Source organism: Oncorhynchus mykiss, chromosome 10 (genome assembly GCF_057628025.1).
Source record: "Oncorhynchus mykiss isolate SJ-2025 chromosome 10, ASM5762802v1, whole genome shotgun sequence".
NCBI lineage: Eukaryota > Metazoa > Chordata > Actinopteri > Salmoniformes > Salmonidae > Oncorhynchus > Oncorhynchus mykiss.
Window position 1 is genome coordinate 16236005 of NC_143031.1, and position 20116 is coordinate 16256120.

The 20116-nt window shown below is 43.2% G+C and overlaps 1 protein-coding gene across 5 annotated transcripts in view; it reads right to left on the reverse strand.

Moving 5' to 3' along the window:
* Positions 1–226: 226 nt before the first annotated feature.
* The window catches only part of LOC110534856 (vasodilator-stimulated phosphoprotein), a 39986-nt gene continuing 20096 nt past the window's right edge, over positions 227–20116 (reverse strand). For 3 of the 5 annotated variants that reach the window (XM_021619791.3, XM_036989792.2, XM_090186006.1), the window contains 8 exons: positions 19594–19697; positions 19414–19462; positions 17641–17671; positions 11389–11431; positions 11025–11129; positions 5118–5187; positions 4650–4707; positions 227–2689 (listed from right to left, as the gene is read on the reverse strand). In XM_021619791.3, coding sequence (XP_021475466.2) covers positions 2652–2689; positions 4650–4707; positions 5118–5187; positions 11025–11129; positions 11389–11431; positions 17641–17671; positions 19414–19462; positions 19594–19697 — 498 coding nt within the window. In that variant the 3' untranslated portion in view covers positions 227–2651. The remainder of the gene's footprint in view (positions 2690–4649; positions 4708–5117; positions 5188–11024; positions 11130–11388; positions 11432–17640; positions 17672–19413; positions 19463–19593; positions 19698–20116) is intronic. The other 2 variants (XM_090186007.1, XM_036989793.2) reach the window with 1 other exon arrangement.

The following is a 20116-nucleotide window of genomic DNA, read 5'->3' on the forward strand; positions in this document are numbered from 1 at the left end:
AACATCACATATAGACTTGAGTGCTAGATCAATAGGGTCTGTAGAATATTGTTTGTTACATTACTTAAGCTCCAGCCATTTCTCAATATGCTCCACCTTATATTATATCAAGTAGTAATTATCTTTAGTTTAGATTTTCCCCCGATGATGCCATGACGCTTAATGTTAAATACTTCCCTTATGGTCTCTCCCCCCACCCCAAACCAACAGATGAGACGAACCACAGTTTGATTCAAGAAGCAGCTGTATTTGACCAGAAAGGTATCTCCAATCCAGTGTCTTTACAGCATTTTCTCTCACACAACATTTCAGTGTAAAAATCCTTCACTCTAATAATAGAAAATCACCTTCAATAAATCCAAAATAACAATTATAATGTATCTAAAAATAAATCAAGATTCCTCCCACTGGGAACATACTTCATTTCAATGTTTAGTTTTGATTTACATTTGGTTGAGTTGTCAACTAATGTGAATTCAAAGTGAAATAAACAAATGTCACCATGTCATTGGATTTAGACAAAAAGTTGGGTAAAAGAAAAATAAAATTCCCTTAAGTTTATGATTTTTTTCAAATCCAATCAGTATTCCATGTTGACTCAACCTCACATGGATTTTTTGTTGTTGTTGAAATGACATGGAAACAACGTTGATTCAACCAGTTTTTGCCCAGTGGGCCTCTATTTTCATTACCACAGAATTTCCAATGGAAATAGAAAACCATAAGGATTTTTTTAAGTACTACGTTTTTTTTTAGCTTAATCTATAGGATTGTAAGAGTGCTCAGGAGGTGAGGCAGACTTGCATTAGCGAAGATTGGCATCTCTATCGGACGAGGCCACAGAGGCGGCTAACATAATGGGTATTAAGTATCTTTATAAGAACATACAAAGTCGAGTAAGAGTCCCTGTCGCACTGTGATATGTTGCAGTTACCTGCACTGCAGCAGAATCATACCAGGTACAGTCCCCTACCTGCTCTCCTCCTCTCCCCCCTTTTCTTATGCGGTTACTAGAAGAGTAGGCAGTGTTAGGAGGGTAGAAAAAGAATGGACAGAACAGGCATGGTTCCCCATGTCATTGGGAAATGGATATGGTTGGCAACCTGTTGGATGTGCTGCACAGGGAGCTCGGAAATGTCACGGACATTGGAGTGCTTAAGAATTCATTCTTCATTCTTAAATAGATACAATTAAAATAATCTAAGATCCTATCAGCAATAGCTAATTGCTTTTAGAGGATAATGCCCATTCTAATCATTCTGTTTCTGTGACTAGGTGAGAATTGTCACCGTATACCAAAATCAACCCCTGACTCTATGCACTTGTGGAGATCTGAAAGGATAAGATAGACATAAGTAATATGGTAATAGTTTCAACATGCTCTGATTGGCTGGATGCCATATTGCTTACACAAATACAATCTTCTCACAACCCCACTAGTGAAGAAGGGAGGCAAAGGTTGTAGGGGGTAGGCGTTGATTTGGGATTGGACCTGTTTGTCATCCATAGGTGGTCTGCTGCGATCCTCTGTGCTAAATGCTAAGGAGAAGTGGGCATGGTGACTAGTATAGGACCTGTTGCAGACGGTCCTATCTAGCACTAACTGATATGCTTCCTCTAATCCCTGAGTTTGGAAAAAACAAACAATTGATGTGAGGTGTAGCAAGAGCTCAGAGGAGTTGGCAACCCGTTCGCTATTAGAGTATAAGGTGGCAGTGTAAGGTGGTTGAAGTTTCCTTAAGTACAGTTCTAGGATTAGCTTCCTCTCCCCCAAAGTTAAACATAAGTGGAGAAAATGCAAAACTGACCCAAGATCAGGGTCTAGGAACAACTTCACCCTACTCCTATTAGGTGCAGTAGACAGACAGACATATATTTAACCAGATCTCTCTTATTGTTGCAAGCTGGGATTTGTAGTTCCGACTGTTCCGGGGTTGTACAGAGACTACAGAAAAAGGCAGGCCCTCTGATCCGATTCTCCTGTTTCACAGCTCCACCGTGTGGTCAACCGCTGCAGCTGAACCGTTTCCCCACAGATGGGTTGGTGTGAGACTGAAATGTGCGACTGTTGACAATGTACTGTTTCGATGGTGTGGTTGACGGTATTCCCTGAATTCTCTGCATCAGGTTTGGGCTCAATTCGAATTGAAGTCAGTAAATTCAGAAAGTGAATTTAAAATCCAAAATGTGTAAAACTTGACATAAATAGCTTCTCCTTTTCAGTTTATTGAGAAGTGATTGAAATTAGATGCCCTTTTTCAATAATTGAATTGGAATTTCAGTTGACTGCCTTAAATTCGAACTGAGCCAAACCTTGCTCCGCACTAGTGAAAAGTAAGGCTAGATACGTCCAGGTAAGATATGGGCGTTGACTTGGGAGGCAGGGAGAGAGTAGAGTAAGGTAGGCAGTGATGGTGGAGCAAGAGAGAAGCACAGCACAGCAGAGCTCTTGAAACCATAAGACAAACAAGAAAAACAGCCCCTAAAAAAGTTTGGAAGACTGCCGATTGGTACAGTCCTAAATGTATAGGTATGCGTGTGTGTAACATTGAAGGAAATATATGAGCCATCCACCCCTCCATATGGCTATCTCTCCCTTCCACCCCCCCCCCTTCCACCCCCCCCCCCCCCAGTGGCTGTATGTTGAGAGACTATACTGGTCCTCTCTTTTGTAGCTCCTGGATAAATGCTGAAAGAGAAAGAGGAAGGGAATTCATGAGAAAGAGAAAGGCACCAAAATTCCTTACACATTGTCTTGTGAATTAGTCATTATATAAAAAGTCCAAATATATGATTTGTAATATGTGAATTGAGAGAATAATATAAAATAAAATACTTTAAGTATTCAGACCCCTTGGCTTTTTCCACATTGTTACATTCGTCTTATTCTAAAAGGGATTAAATCGTTTTCCCCTCAACAACCGACACACAATGCCCATAATGACAAAGCACAAAGAGTTTATTTTTCCCCCAGCAAATTTATAAAAAATAAAAACAGAAATATCACATTTACATAAGTATTCAGACCCTTTACTCAGTACTTTGTTAAAGCAGCTTTGGCAGCGAATACAACCTTGAGTATGACGCTACAAGCTTGGCACACTTGTATTTGGGGAGTTTCTCTCATTCTTCTCTGCAGACCCTCTCAAGCTCTGTCAGGTTGGATGGGGAGCGTCGCTGCACAACTATTTTCAGGTCTCTCCAGAGATGTTTGATCGGGTTCAAGTCCGTGCTCTAGCCGGGCCACTCAAGGACATTCAGAGACTTGTCCCGAAGACACTCCTGCGTGGTCTTGGCTGTGTGCTTAGGGTCGTTGTCCTGTTGGAAGATGAACCTTCGCCCCAGTCTGAAGTCCTGAGCGCTCTGGAACAGGTTTTCATCAAGGATCTCTCTGTATTTTACTCTGTTCATCTTTCCCTTGATCCTCACTAGCTTCCCAGTCCCCGCCGCTGAAAAACATCCCCCACAGCATGATGCTGCCATCACCATGCTTCACAGTAGGGATTGTGCCAGGTTTCCTTCAGATGTGACGCTTGGCATTCAGGTTTTATCAGACCACGAGAAACAAGATTCTCTGGTCTGATAAAACCTGAATGCCAAGCGTCATTCGGTGCCTTTTGGCAAACTCCAAGCCGGTTTTCATGTGCCTTTTACTAAGGAGTGGCTTCCGTCTGGCCACTCTACCATAAAGGCCTGATTAGTGGAGTGCTGCATAGATGGTTGTCCTTCTGGACGGTTTTCCCATTTCCACAGAGGAACTCTGAAGCTCTGTCAGTGACCATCGGGTTTTTGGTCACCTCCCTGACCAAGGCCCTTCTCCCCAGATTGTTCAGTTTGGCTGGGCGGCCAGCTCAAGGAAGAGTCTTGGTGGTTTCAAACCTCTTATATTTAAGGGACCCTCAATGCTGAAGACATTTTTTGATACACTTCCCCAGATCTGTGCCTCAACACAATCCTGTCACGGAGCTCTACGGCCATTTCCTTCAACCTAATGGCTTGGTTTTTGCTCTGACATGCACTGTCAACTGTGGGACCTTATATAGACAGGTGTGTGCCTCTCCAAATCATGTCCAATCAATTGAATTTACCACAGGTGGACTCCAATCAAGTTGTGGAAACATCAAAGATGATCAATGTAAACAGGATGTACCTGAGCTCAATTTCTCATAGCAAAGGGTCTGAATACTTATGCAAATAAGGTATTTGTTCTTTATTTTTAACACATTTGCAAACATTTAGAAAAACCTGCTTTCACTTTGTCATTATGGGGTATTGTGTGTAGATTGATTAAACATTTTTTAAAATCCATAATCCTGTTAAGTAACAAAATGTGGAAATAGTTAAGAGGTCTGAATACTTTCCCGAATGCACTGTATGTAGTGTTAGAGCACAGGGATCATGGTAATGGCTGGAGTGGAATAAGTGGAATGTTAGGAAATACAACAAACACATGGGTTGAAAGCGTTTGATTCCGTTCCAGTCATTATCATGAGCCGTCCTCCCCTCAGCAGCCTCCACTGTGTTAGAGGCATATGAATATACTACTGCAGCTGGAGCAACATTGTATTGTGATTCTTATTGACTGTACTGCTAAAGACATACAAGTTAGGGAGTGCTCCTTGAAATGGATGGACAAATCAGGAACTCACCACAGATTATTTCATCCTTCACTTTATGGAGCTCTTTTCTCACTTCCTCAAGGATGTCCTAAACACACAAATTATCTTCATCATCACAGTCATTATCATTCTGATCATCGCCAATCAATTAAGCATATACTCTGAAACCAAGAACACCTGCTTTCCCACAAATACAAAAAATGAAATAGTGTTAACTGACAATTTAAATGTATTTTTAACCTTTGACTAGGCAAGTCAGCTAAGAACAAATTCTTATTTACATTGACGGCCTACCCTGGCGAAACCCGGACAATGCTGGGCCAATTGTGCGCCATCCTATGGGACCCCCAATCACGGCTGGATGTGATTCAGCCTGGATGATGCCAATAGTCATCCTCATCTGACACCATCAGTGGGGGAGCAATGGCCACCCTGTTATCTCTAGCCTACATACCAATAATCCTTTAAACAACATTAACAGGTAATGGTGGAGCTCACCTGTTTGATTCTTTCCATCTCTGTGTCTTCACTGCCTGTGCTGTCCGTGGTACTGTTCACTGCCTTCATCCTAAGAGAGAGAGAGAGAGATACAGCGAGAGAGAGAGAGATACAGCGAGAGAGAGATAGAGATACAGAGAGAGAGAAAGGCGTGAGGAGAGGGAGAATGAAAAAAGGAGTGACTGGAAAGATGGGCAGAGAGAGGGAGGGCAACAACAAACCCCAAGGATATGGAAGCTCAGTTCGGGCAACAGTGGCGGGTTGTTGTGCTGCCATGGCAACAAATGGCGATCTTGACAGGAGCCACGAACCAGCCATCTTGTCACCGTTAACAGCAGAAGCGCAACGGAAAGCTGCAGACTGTTGTACCAACATAGACACTTAAGTACTTTCAATGGTCAGTGTATTATTTTTAGTATTGGAGGTTCAAACCATTTCACTGAATGGGTCAAATTTGCCTACATTAGTTGCAATGGTTTGATCCAACCAAGCACTAGTACACCAGATAGAATTTCATCATAGCCACTGGCCTTGAGTTAATCAGTTTTGTTTCCACATCTGAGGGAGAGAGAATTGTTTTACTCAAGTGGTGACTTGAGCGAAACCCCAGTCCAGAAACATACCCTAACCCTTTGGCATTTGACAAAAAAAAAGATCTGAAAAAACTGGATAAGTATAAGTAATATGGTAGTTCCACCACCTTGCCCTCTGGTAGGCTAGGTGGAATTTTCCCCATATTGCTTATACATATCCAATCCGTTCAAATCTATACCAGTGCCTAGGGTGTATAGAGGGTTGTTTCTGGACCGTGCTCTGGACTAGGGTACTGTCATTAGCAGAAGCTGGACAGAAACGCTTAGTCAGAAGACATAGTAAAGACACACAGCTCAAAGCAAGGCGGCAGCAAAAAATTAAATTTACTGAAACCATCTCTTGCGCTTTTCCTGTGATACTTTTTAAATCTCAGCAAGACCGAAAAGACAAAAACAGAGAGTACCAAAGACATGGCCAGAACTTGAGAATTGCTAGGCCCTAAAGCAGTGTTTCCCAATCCTGGTCATTTATGTATATACTTATATAAAAAGTATTTAATCAGCCACCAATTGTGCAAGTTCTCCCACTTAAAAATATGAGGCCTGTAATTTTTATCATAGGTACACTTCAACTATGACAGACAAAATGAGAGAAAAAAAACCCAGAAAATCACATTGTAGGATTTTTAATGAATTTATTTGCAAATGATGATGGAAAATAAGTATTTGGTCACCTACAAACAAGCAAGATTTCTGGCTCTCACAGACCTGTAACAACTTCTTTAAGAGGCTCCCCTGTCCTCCGCTCGTTACCTGTATTAATGGCACCTGTTTGAACTTGTTATCAGTATAAAAGACACCTGTCCACAACCTCAAACAGTCACACTGCAAACTCGACTATGGCCAAGACCAAAGAGCTGTCAAAGGACACCAGAAACAAATTTGTAGACCTGCACCAGGCTGGGAAGACTGAATCTGCAATAGGTAAGCAGCTTGGTTTGAAGAAATCAACTGTGGGAGCAATTCAGGACACCAGAAACAAAATTGTAGACCTGCACCAGGCTGGGAAGACTGAATCTGCAATAGGTAAGCAGCTTGGTTTGAAGAAATCAACTGTGGGAGCAATTATTAGGAAATGGAAGACATACAAGACCACTGATAATCTCCCTCGATCTGGGGCTCCACGCAGATCTCACCCCGTGGGGTCAAAATGATCACAAGAACGGTGAGCAAAAATCCCAGAACCACACGGGGGGACCTAGTGAATGACCTGCAGAGAGCTGGGACCAAAGTAACAAAGCCTACCATCAGCAAGGGCATTGAAGATGAAACGTGGCTGGGTCTTTCAGCATGACAATGATCCCAAACATACCGCCCGGGCAACGAAGGAGTGGCTTTGTAAGAAGCATTTCAAGGTCTTGGAGTGGCCTAGCCAGTCTCCAGATCTCAACCCCATAGAAAATCTTGAAAGTCCGTGTTGCCCAGCAACAGCCCCAACCCATCACTGCTCTAGAGGAGATCTGCATGGAGGAATGGGCCAAAATACCAGCAACAGTGTGTGAAAACCTTGTGAAGACTTACAGAAAACGTTTGACCTCTGACATTGCCAACAAAGGGTATATAACAAAGTATTGAGATACATTTTTGTTATTGACCAAATACTTATTTTCCTCCATAATTTGCAAATAAATTCATAAAAAATCTTACAATGTGATTTTCTGGAGAAAAAAATTCTAATTTTGTCTGTGATAGTTGAAGTGTACCTATGATGAAAATTGCAGCCCTCTCTCATCTTTTTAAGTGGGAGAACTTGTACAATTGGTGGCTGACTAAATACTTTTTTGCCCCACTGTATTTTCCCCTAACACTAATTAACACTTGATTAAACCAATCAATCATCAAGCATTTGATTAGAATCAGGTGTGTTAGTGCTATGGCAAAAACAAAGATGTTCACAGCTATACACAGCATTGTGTTGCTTAATCACTTGGCACAAGAGGCCACACAGCGCTGTTGTCAGTTCACTCCAGGATGAAACTTCTAAGTACAGATCTAGGATCAGCTTCCCACCCCCAATCGTAAACTTAACCATGAGTGGGGAAAATGACCCAAGATCACTGCTAGGGGGAACTTCACCCTACACCTAGTGAGTAGTGCTGAGCGATAAACCAACATTTTGTGTTATTAAACAACTAAACTCAGCAAAAAATGAAACGTCCCTTTTTCAGGACCCTGTCTTTCAAAGATAATTCGTAAAAATCCAAACAACTTCACAAATCTTCATTGTAAAGGGTTTAAACACTGTTTCCCATGCTTATTCAATGAACCATAAACAATTAATGAACATGCGTAACGGTCGTTAAGACACGAACAGCATACAGACGGTAGGCAATTAAGGTCACAATTATGAAAACTTAGGACACTAAAGAGGACTTTCTACTGACCTAGGGTCCCTGCTCATCTGCATGAATGTGCCTTAGGCATGTTGCAAGGAGGCATGCAGATGTGGCCAGGGCAATTAATTGCAATGTCCATAATGTGAGATGCCTAAGACAGCGCTACAAGGAGACAGGACGAACATCTGATCGTCCTCGCAGTGGCAGACCACGTGCAACAACACCTGCACAGGATTGTTACATCCAAACATCACACCTGCGGGTCAGGTACAGGATGGCAACAATAACTGCCAGAGTTACACCAGGAATGCACAAACCCTTCAGCTCAGACTGTCCGCAATAGGGTGAGAGAGGCTGGACTGAGGGCTTGTAGGCCTGTTGTAAGGCAGGTCCTCACCAGACATCACCGGCAACAACGTCACTTATGGGCACAAACCCACCGTCGCTGGACCAGACAGGACTGGCAAAAAGTGCTCTTCGCTGATGAGTCACGGTTTTGTCTCACCAGGGGTGATGGTCGGATTTGCGCTTATCGTCGAAGGAATGAGCGTTACACCGAGGCCTGTACTCAGGAGCGGGATCCTCTCTCATGTGGTACCCTTTCTGCAGGCTCATCCTGACATGACCCTCCAGCTTGACAATGCCACCAACCATACTCCTCGTTCTGTGTGTGATTTCCTGCAAGACTGGAACGTCAGTGTTCTGCCATGGCCATCGAAGAGCCCGGATCTCAATCCCATTGAGCACGTCTGGGACCTTTTGGATCGGAGGGTGAGGGCTAGGGCCATTCCCCCCCAGAAATGTCCGGGAACTTGCAGGTGCCTTGGTGGAAGAGTGGGGTAACATCTCACAGCAAGAACTGGTAAATCTGGTGCAGTCCATGAGGAGGAGATGCACTGCAGTACTTATTGCAGCCGGTGGCCACACCAGATACTGACTTTTTGGGGATTTTGTCCCCCCTTTGTTCAGGGACACATTATTCCATTTCTGTTAGTCACATGTCTGTGGAAATTGTTCAGTTTATGTCTCAGTTGTTGAATGTTCATACAAATATTTACACATGTTAAGTTTGCTGAAAATAAATGCAGTTGACAGTGAGAGGATGTTTATTTTTTTGCTGAGTTTAGTTGACGCACGTTGGTTCGAATTTCATTTTGTTCCTTTTTTTTCTGTGAGCTCAATGCAGAGTTTCTCTAGAGATAAATTATATCAAGCCTGAACACTTGCGAGATAGTAGAGAGTTGTAGTTTCCAACAGGCCAATTTTCTACATAGTTTAGCTTTGAAAACGTGTCAATTAACTGCAATGACCATAATTCATTGCGTGCATGCTTAAACTTGTCTGGTCTGTACAGAGTAATCCACAGAGACTGAGAGAAGAGAGAACGCGAGACTGAAAGGGATAGAAAGCAGTTGCTTCACGAACCGGGAAATACATGATCTAAGTGATTGATAAGATGGCGCCGGAGAAGGCTGACGTTTTACGTGCCCCCAACCGATTGTAACTTCTTTTTTTTTAACTTATTTTGTACATAATGTTGCTGCTACCATCTCTTATGACTGAAAATAACTTCTGGACATCAGGACTGCGATTACTCACCATGGACTGGCAGAGGAGTGAGTTCGTTCATTCACAAGGCCACATGGCCAGATGAATTACCAGGACATGTACATTCACAAGGCCGCAGGGCCAGACAGATTACCAGGACGCGAACTGCGATTATGCGCTGACAAACTGGCAAGTGTCTTCACTGACATTTACAACCTCTCCGAGTCTGTAATACCAACATGTCTTAGCCAGACCACCATAGTGCCTGTGCCCAAGAACACTAAGGTAACCTGCCTAAATGAAAACCGACCCATAGCACACACGTCTGTAGCCATGAAGTGCTTTGAAAGGCTGGTCATGGCTCACATCAACACCATTATCCCACAAACCCTAGACCCACTCCAATTTGCATACCGCCCTAACAGATCCACAGATGATGCAATCTCTATTGTACACCACACTACCCTTTAACACCTAGACAAAAGGAACACCTATGTGAGAATGCTATTAATGACAGCACGGCCAGGCACGACTCCAACACCATCATTAAGTTTGCAGATGACAACAGTGGTAGGCCTGATCATCGACAACAACGAGACAGCCTATAGGGAGGTCAGAGACCTGGCCGCGTGGTGCCAGGACAACAACCTCTCCCTCAACGTGATCAAGACAAAGGAGATGATTGTGGACTACAGGAAAAAGAGGACAGAGCACACCCCCATTCTCATCGAAGGGGCTGCGGTGGAGCAGGTTGAGAGCTTCAAGTTCCTTTGGTGTCTACATCACCAACAAACTAACATGGTCCAAGTACACCAAGACAGTCATGAAGAGGGCACAACAAAACCTATTCCCCCTCAGGAGACTGAAAAGATTTGACATGGGTCCTCAGATCCTCAAAAGGTTCTATAGCTGCACCATCGAGAGTTGCATCACTGAATGGTATGGCAAGTGCTCGGCCTCCGACCGCAAGGCACTACAGAGGGTAGTGTGAACAGCCCAGTACATCACTGGGGCCAAGCTTCCTGCCATCCAGGACCTCTATACCAGGCGGTGTCAGAGGAAGGCCCTAAAAATTGTCAAAGACTCCAGCCACCCTAGTCATAGACTGTGCTCTCTGCTACCACATGGCAAGCGGTACTGGAGAGCCAAGTGTAGGTCCAAGAGGCTTCTAAACAGCTTCTACCCCCCAAGCCATAAGACTCCTGACCACCTAATCAAATTAATACCCAGATTTGCAACCAAAATAATGCACAGTGCATTAAATAAAATAAAAAAATAGAAAACTGAATTTTTCCATAATAGAATCCAAACAGACTTCAAAAAGCACTCATTGCTCAGCACTACTAGTGAGACTGTAGCATAGCAGCAGACAGACGTGGAGTCCCGGCATAAGGGAAAAGGATGGGGGGGGGGGGGGGGATAGGGGGTACCTGGACACTGGGGTAGAGGATGGAGAAGGGGGAACGGGAGGAAGGGCAGAGGTGGTGGTGCTTGGGCTGCTCTCCTGCACCTGGGTCTTGGTGGTTGAGTTAGTCCTGTTTGAGACATGCAAGATTTTCTCTCAAACACAATCTCTTTACAGTGCCAGAAAGATGGGATAGAGAGGGGCAGGGCTGGCTCCACGGGGGTCACAGATGGAATTTATGCCCACACAGTTGTCTCTCATAGTAAACATAAAAACAGTTATTGTAGTGAATTAAACTGGGGGGACTGTAATTTCCTGCACCACAGGTATGCGAGACAGCGTGTTGGTGTTTATTGTGTGGACATTCAACAGACGGGTGAATTGCCTACCTTGGCATGGTGGCGGATTTCTCCCACGGTCTCCTGAGGGTGTCTGTCATGGCAAAAGTAGATCATGAAAATGATGAAACATCAAAATCTATATTATGTTTATGAGCTATATTATACTTTATTCAGTAAAAAGGCCAACCAGTGCTTCACAGCTCAAATCAGACAAAGGATAGATCATTAATATGAGGCAAAGAGATCTGGGTTGTATTCATTAGTGCACACTGTAGCAAAATAAAATGGAAAACTAGGTTTAGGTAGTCCCTCCCCGTTTTGGTGTGTTTTCTTTAATTTGGTACCTAATGAATATGACCCAGGACACTACACTAGCTGTCTCATGTTTGTACACATTTAACTTAAGACTTCCAGTGCATTCGCAAAGTATTCAGACCCCTTCACGTTTTCCACATTTTGTTACATTACAGCCTTATTCTAAAATTAATTAAACAGTTTTTTCCCCCTCAAATCTACACAATAATAATGACCACGCAAAAACAGCTTAGATTTTTTGCAAATGTATTAAAAAACAACAACTGAAATATCACATTTACAGAAGAATTCAGACCCTTTACTCAGTACTTTGTAGAAGCACCTTTGGTAGCGATTACAGCCTTGCGTCTTCTGGTGTATGACGCTACAAGCTTGGCACACCTGTATTTGGGGAGTTGGTCCCATTCTTCTCAAGTGGTCATGTTGTATGGGGAGCGTCGCTGCACAGCCATTTTCGGGACTCTCCAGAGATGTTCGATCGTGTTCAAGTCCGGGCTCTGGCTGGGCCACTCAAAGACATTCAGAGACTTGTCCCGAAGCCACTCCTACGTGGTCTTGGCTGTGTGCTTAGGGTCGTTGTCCTGTTGGAAGGTGAACCTTCACCCCAATCTGAGGTCCTGAGCGCTCTGGAGCAGGTTTTCATCAAGGATCTCTCTGTACTTTGCTCCATTCATCTTTCCCTCGATCCCGACTAATCTCCCAGTCCCTGCCGCTGAAAAACATCCCCCACAGCATGATGCTGCCACCACCATGCTTCACCGTAGGGACAGTGCCAGGTGTCCTCCAGACGTGATGCTTGGCATTCAGACAGGTGTGTGCCTTTCCAAATCATGTCCAATCAATTTAATTTACCACAGGTGGACTCCAATCAAGTTGTAGAAACATCAAGGATGATCAATGAAAACAGGAGCAGCTGAGCTCAATTTTGAGTCTCATAGCAAAGGGTCTGAATACATGTAAATAAGGTATTTTTTTATTTTTTTTAATAGATTTGCAATTTTTTTTTATAAAAACCTGTTTTATTTGTGTCATTATGGGGTATTGTGTGTTGATTGATGAGGAATAAAAATAAAATTATTACATTTTAGAATAAGGCTGCAACGAAACAAAATGTGGAAAAAGTGAAGGGGTCTGAATACTTTCCGAATGCATTGTACATAATTTTATGATCAGTGGAGTGTTCCAGAAAACAGGACCATTATTAAGTTAACCAGCTAACTTTGATAAGCAGTAAAATACTATATCTCTTGATTTTAGAAAGCTAAACTTGGATATGGGTTGTTGGTTGTAGAGTCAATTATACCATGCTAATTTCAAGTCTATATATCTTAAAAACAATGCTATTTCAGAAACGCATAATTTGTGACACACAATGCAAATAGTCCGGGTAGCCATTTGATTACCTGTTCAGGAGTCTTATGGCTTCGGGGTAAAAACTGTTGAGAAGCCTTTTTGTCCTAGACTTGGCACTCCGGTACCGCTTGCCATGCGGTAGTAGAGAGAACAGTCTATGACTTGGGTGGTTGGGGTCTTTGACCATTTTTAGGACCTTCCTCTGACACTGCCTGGTGTCGAGGTCCTGGATGGCAGGCAGCTTTGTCCCAGTGATGTACTGGGCCGTACGCACTACCCTCTGTAGTGCCTTGTGGTCAGAGGCCGAGAAATTACCAGGCAGTGACGCAACCAGTCAGGCAGGATGCTCTCGATGTTGCAGCTGTTGAACCTTTTGAGGATCTGAGGATCCATGCCAAATCTTTTTAGTTTCCTGAGGGGGAATAGGCTTTGTCGTGCCCTCTTCACGACTGTCTTGGTGTGTTTGGACCATTCTAGTTTGTTGTTGATGTGGACACCAAGGAACTTGAAAATCTCAACCTGCTTCACTACAGCCCCATCAATGAGAATGGGGGCGTGCTCGGCCCTCTTTTTCCTGTAGTCCACAATAATTTCCTTAGTCTTGGTTACGTTGAGGGATAGGTTGTTATTCTGGCACCACCCGGCCAGGTCTCTGACTTCCTCCCTATAGGCTGTCTCGTCGTTTTCGGTGATCAGGCCTACCCACTGTTGTGTCATCTGCAAACTTAATGATGGCGTTGGAGTCATGCCTGGCCATGCAGTCGTGGGTGAACAGGGAGTACAGGAGGGGACTGAGCACGCACCCCTGGGGAGCTCCAGTGTTGAGGATCAGCGTGGCAGATGTGTTGCTACCTACCCTCACCACCTAGGGGCGGCTGGTCAGGAAGTCCAGGATCTAGTTGCAGATGGTGTTTAGTCCCAGGATCCTTAGCTTAGTGATGAGCTTTGAGGGTACTATGGTGTTGAACGCTGAGCTGTAGTCAATGAATAGCATTCTCGCATAAGTGTTCCTTTTCTCCAGGTGGGAAAGGGCAGTGTGGAGTTCAATAGAGATTGCATCATCTGTGGATCTGTTTGGGCAGTATGCAAACTGGAGTGGGTCTAGGGTTTCTGGGATAATGGTGTTGATGTGAGCCATTACCAACCTTTCAAAGCACTTCATGGCTACGGACATGAGTGCTACGGGTCTGTAGTCATTTAGGCAGGTTGCCTTTGTGTTCTTGGGCACAGGGACTATGGTGGTCTGCTTGAAACATGTTGGTATTACAGACTCAATCATGTTCAACTCATGTTGAAAATGTCAGTGAAGACACTTGCCAGTTGGTCAGCACATGCCCGGAGCACACGTCCTGGTAATCCGTCTGGCCCCGCAGCCTTGTGTATGTTGACCTGTTTAAAGGTTACTCACATCGGCTAAGGTGAGCGTGATCATACAGTCGCCCAGAACAGCTGATGCTCTCATGCATGCCTCAGTGTTGCTCGACTCGGAGCAGGCATAGAAGTGATTTAGCTTGTCTGGTAGGCTCGTGTCACTGGGCAGCTCGCGGCTGTGCTTCCCTTTGTAGTCTGTAATAGTTTGCAAGCCCTGCCACATAAGATGAGCGTTGAAGCCGGCGTAGTATGATTCAGTCTTAGCCCTGTATTGACGCTTTGCCTTTTTGATGGGTTCGTCGCAGAGCATCGCAGGATTTCTTGTAAACTTCCGGGTTAGAGTCCCACAACTTGAAAGAGGCAGCTCTACCCTTTAGCTCAGTGTGAGTGTTGCCTGTAATCCATGGCTTCTGGTTGAGGTATGTACTTACAGTCACTGTGGGGATGACGTCCTCCATGCACTTATTGATAAAGCCAGTGACTGATGTGGTGTACTCCTCAATGCCATCGGAAGAATCCCAGAACGTTCCAGTCTGTGATAGCAAAACAGTCCTGTAGTTTAGCATCTGCTTCACCTGACCACTTTTTTTATAGACAGAGTCACTGGCGCTTCCTGCTTTAATTTTCGCTTGTCAGCAGGAATCAGGAGGATAGAGTTGTGGTCGGATTTACCAAATGGAGGGCAAGGGAGAGCTTTGCACGCATCTCTGTGTGTGGAGTACAGGTGAACTCGTTTGAACTGATTTAAGTTTCACTGCATTAAAGTCTCCGGCCACTAGGAGAGCCTCCTCTGGGTGAGTGGTTTCCTGTTTGCTTATTTCCTTATACAGCTGACTGAGTGCGGTCTTAGTGCCAGCATCTGTCTGTGGTGGTAAATAAACAGCCACAAAAAGTATAGCTGAAAACTCTAGGCAAGTAGTGTGGCCTGCAATTTATCACAATATACTCTTCCTCAGGCAAGCAAAATCTAGAGACTTCCTTAGATTTCGTCCACCAGCTGTTGTTTACAAATATGCACCGACCGCCCCCCTTCGTCTTACCGGAGTGTGATGTTCTATCTCGCTAGCTGAATATCCATGTTGTCATTCAGCCACGATTCCGTGAAACATAGGATATTACAGTTTTTGATGTCCCGTTGGTAGGATATTTGTGATTGTACCTCTTCTAGTTTATTGTCCAATGATTGCACGTTGGCGAGTAGTATTGACGGTAACGGCAGCTTTCCCACTCACCTTTTCCGGGTCCTGACCAGGCATCCAGCTCTTTGTCCTCTACACCTGCGTCGCTTCCTCTTGCAAATAACGGAGATGTCGGCCCTGCCGGATGTTTGGAGAATGTCTTGTGCGTCTTGTTTGTTGAAGAACAAATCTACGTCTAATCCGAGGTGAGTGATCGCTGTCCTGACATCCAGAAGCTCTTTTTTTGCCATAAGATACGGTTGCAGAAACATTATGTACGAAATGAGTTTCAAATAATGCGAGAAACCCCCACATAATAGCACAATTGGTTGGGTGCCCGTAAAACTGCTGCCATTTCTTCCGGCGCCATTTTAATCCAAGTAAAACATGTCCTGTTTTAGCTCAGTTAGGATCACCACTTGATTTTAAGAAAGTGAAATGTCAGAATAATATCAGAGAGAATGATTTATTTCAGCTTTTATTTAGTTCATCACATTCTCAGTGGGTCAGAAGTTTACAAACACTCAATTAGTATTTGGTAGCATTGCCTTTAAATTGTTTAGCTTGAGGTCAAACGTTTCGGGTAGCCTTCCACAAGCTTCACACAATAAGTTGGGTGAATTTTGGCCCCTTCCTCCTGACAGAGCTGGTGTAATGGAGTCAGGTTTTTAGGCCTCCTTGCTTGCAAACGCTTTTTCAGTTCTGCCCACAAATGTTCTATGTGATTGAGGTCAGGGTTTTGTGATGGCCACTCCAATACCTTGACTTTGTCCTTAAGCCATTTTTCCACAACTTTGAAAGTATGCTTGGGGTCATTGTCCGTTTGGAAGACCCATTTGCGACCAAGCTTTAACTTCCTGACTGACGTCTTGAGATGTTGCTTCAATATTCCACTAAATGTCCTTCCTCATGAAGCCATCTACTTTGTGAAGTGCACCAGTCTCTTCTGCAGCAAAGCACCCCCACAACATGATGCTGCCACCCCCGTGATTCAAGGTTGGGATGGTGTTCTTCAGCTTGCAAGCCTCCCCCTTTTTCCTCCAAACATAACGATGGTCATTATGGCCAAACAGTTCTATTTTTGTTTCATCAGACCAGAGGACATTTCTCCAAAAAGTATGATCTTTGTCCCCATGTGCAGTTGCAAACCGTAGTCTGGCTTTCCTATGGTGGTTTTGAAGCAGTGGCTTCTTCCTTGCTGAGCGGCCTTTCAGGTTATGTCGATATAGGACTCGTTTTACTGTGGATATAGATAGACACTTTTGTACCCGTTTCCTCCAGCGGCTTCACATGGTCCTTTAATGTCGTTCTGGGATTGATTTGCACTTTTCGCACCAAAGTACGTTCATCTCTAGGAGACAGAATGCGTCTCCTTCCTGAGCGGTATGACGACTGCGTGGTTCCATGGTGTTTATACTTGCATACTATTGTTTGTACAGATGAAAGTGGTACCTTCAGGCGTTTGGAAATTGCTCCCAAGGATGAACCAGACTTGTGGAGGTCTACAATTGTTTTTCTGAGGTCTTGGCTGATTTCTTTTGATTTCCCCATGATGTCAAGCAAAGAGGCATTGAGTTTGAAGGTAGGCCTTGAAATACATCCACAGGTACACCTACAATTGACTCAAATGATGTCAATTAGCCTATCAGAAGCTTCTAAAGCCATGGCATCATTTTCTGGAATTTTCCAAGCTGTTTAAAAGCACAGTCAACTTAGTGTATGTAAACTTCTGACCCACTAGAATTGTGATACAGTGAAGTAATCTGTCTGTAAACAATTGTTGGGAAAATGACTTGTCATACACAAAGTAGATGTCCTAACTGACTTGTCAAAACTATAGTTTGTTAACAATAAATTTGTGGAGTGGTTGAAAAACGAGTTTTAATGACTCCAACCTAAGTGTATGTAAACTTCCGACTCCAACTGTATGTACGTATGAATGTATGTATGTATGTATGTATTCAGCCATTTTTGAAACAGTTAGCGGGCCAACTCATTGATCCTGCTTTCTGGAACAGCTCCCAGGTATATGCTGAGTCAAACACAAAAAGAATGGACTGAAGACTTCAGTGGATCTACTCACCACCTTGGCCTGAGGACTTTGAGGAGTCTTCCTAAAATCACAGAGAAAGAAAATTACATTGTGTCATCCCTTTACTATGCACATATGTTTTTAACCATAGTGTGACTTGACTTGCAGCTTACACACACATTCTTAAAAGCAGAGGTATAAAGTATTTTTGGGGGGTATCTGTACTTTACTATTTATATATCTTTAACTACTTTTACTTCTCTAAATTCCTTAAAGAAAATGCATGGAGTAAAAAGTATATTTTCTTGACACCCAAAAGTACTCGTTATATTTTGAATGCTTAGCAGGACAGGAAAAAGGTCAAATTCACAGACTTATCAACAGAACATCCCTGGTCATCCCTACTGCCTCTGATCTGGTCGAATCACTAAACACACATGCTTCGTTTGTCAATTATGTCTGAATGTTGGCATGTGCCTTTGGCTTTCCGTAAAAATATATATATTTTTTTAATTAAGAAAATGGTGCCATCTGGTTTGCTTAATATAAGGAATTTGAAATTATTTATACTTTTACTTTTGATACTTGAGTATATTTTAAACCAACTACTTTTAGACTTTTACTGAAGTAGAATTTTACTGGGTGACTTACCTTAATAAAAAAAATAACTAAAGAAAAAGTATCTTTACGTTTACTTTTTCCACCACTGCTTAAAACCTCTTAAGGATCCGCCCCTTTTTTAAAAGATTTTTAACCTAAAATGACATACCCAAATATAACTGCCTGTATCTCAGGCCCTGAAAAAAGATATGCATAGTATTTGGTACCATTTGAAAGGAAACACTTAAATGTGTGGAAATATTAAAGGAATGTAGGAGAATATAACCCAATTTATCTGGTAAAAGATAATACAAAGAAAAAAAAACAACTGTTTTGTATTTTTTTTGTACCATCATCTTTGAAATGCAAGAGAAAGGCCATAATGTATTATTCCAGCCCAGATGCAATTTAGATTTGAGCCACTCTATGGCAGCAGCGTATGTGCAATGTTTTAGACTGATTCAATGAACCATTGCATTTCTGTTCAAAATGTTGTATCAAGACTGCACAAATGTGCCTAATTTGTTTATTAATAACTTTATGTTCAAAATTGTGCACTCTTCTCAAACAATAGCATGTTATTCTTTCACTGTAATAGCTACTGTAAATTGAACAGTGCAGTTAGATTAACAAGAATTTAATCTTTCTGCCCATATCAGATATGTCTATGTCCTGGGAAATTGTCTTGTTACTTACAACCTCATGCTAATCGCATTAGCCTACGTTTTTTAAACCTCCCGCTTTGGGCTGGATGTGTCAAGGTCTAGTTTGCATTCAAGCCTCAGTTTTGGATTTAAAACATTTTTTGACGCTGTGCGGCCCTCCTTCTCTTCCAATGTCTAGTTCATACATACATAATCTATGAGCAGAATTACTGCTTACCTCAGTTAGCCACGAAATCCCTAGTGTGAAAGAGACTTTTGTTAAAGTTGTCTCGGGCCATTTTCATTACATTGCCCCCCACGTGGGCCAGCCCCATAGCAATTCGAGTTCCAGCCTATGAGCTTCAACCACTTGCATTTGAGTGACAGCTAGCAAGAGGTCTGCCCAGCGTAATCCAGTGAAGTTACAGGGCTGGCCCAAAGGCTCAGTTGACACAGCAGAGACAGAGAGTAATAACGTGGTACGCATACGTGACGTAGTACACAATTACCGGAGAATCTCTTTAAGGATTTATGAGAGGAGGATTGTTGTCTCTACAAAGATCATTGACAGGAGACTTACATTGCCGGGCTCATCCTTCTTTGCGCCTGGATTATCTGACATTTTCTTCCTGCATACAAAGACACACAATGAAGACGAGGTCTAAGCCTCAGCAATCACAGACATGCACAGTCATATGATCGTAAACATCACACACAACGTCCAGGCCCACATTTAACAAAGACTGAGACAGTGGCTCACCGTCGGGCCAGGATGGCACTCATCTCCCCCATCAGATTTCCTCCCCCACCACCTCCCCCACCACCTCCTCCCGATGTAGGAAGTGCCGCCGCACCACTATCTTCCTACAGAGAAAGACAGGCTCAGTTTCAATATTTTAAAATGCACCCTTCTTTCCTACCTTCCGTGAAGAAATCACTAATCTGGGACTAAGATTTGAGAAAGGTCGAAACCACGTCTTCATCTACAGTATATCCATGCACTTAAAGACCAGGGATTACCTCAAGAAAAGGGTGGAAGAAAAGATGCATTTGAAAGTTGTTCGACTCACTGAATCAACAAGGTGTTCACTGAATTTTCAACATGCATCAACAATGGAATATCGAGTAAAAGAGATGCGTTCCAGGTCTTTTCTGAAGGTTCGATGCCTGCACAATTCAAAGAAGATTTTCTATATGATATTGCCGTGGCTCTTGAGACGTTAAATACTTCTCCAGGCCTCGTCAGATCTGGTCATATGCACAGCATGACTGCAATGAAGACT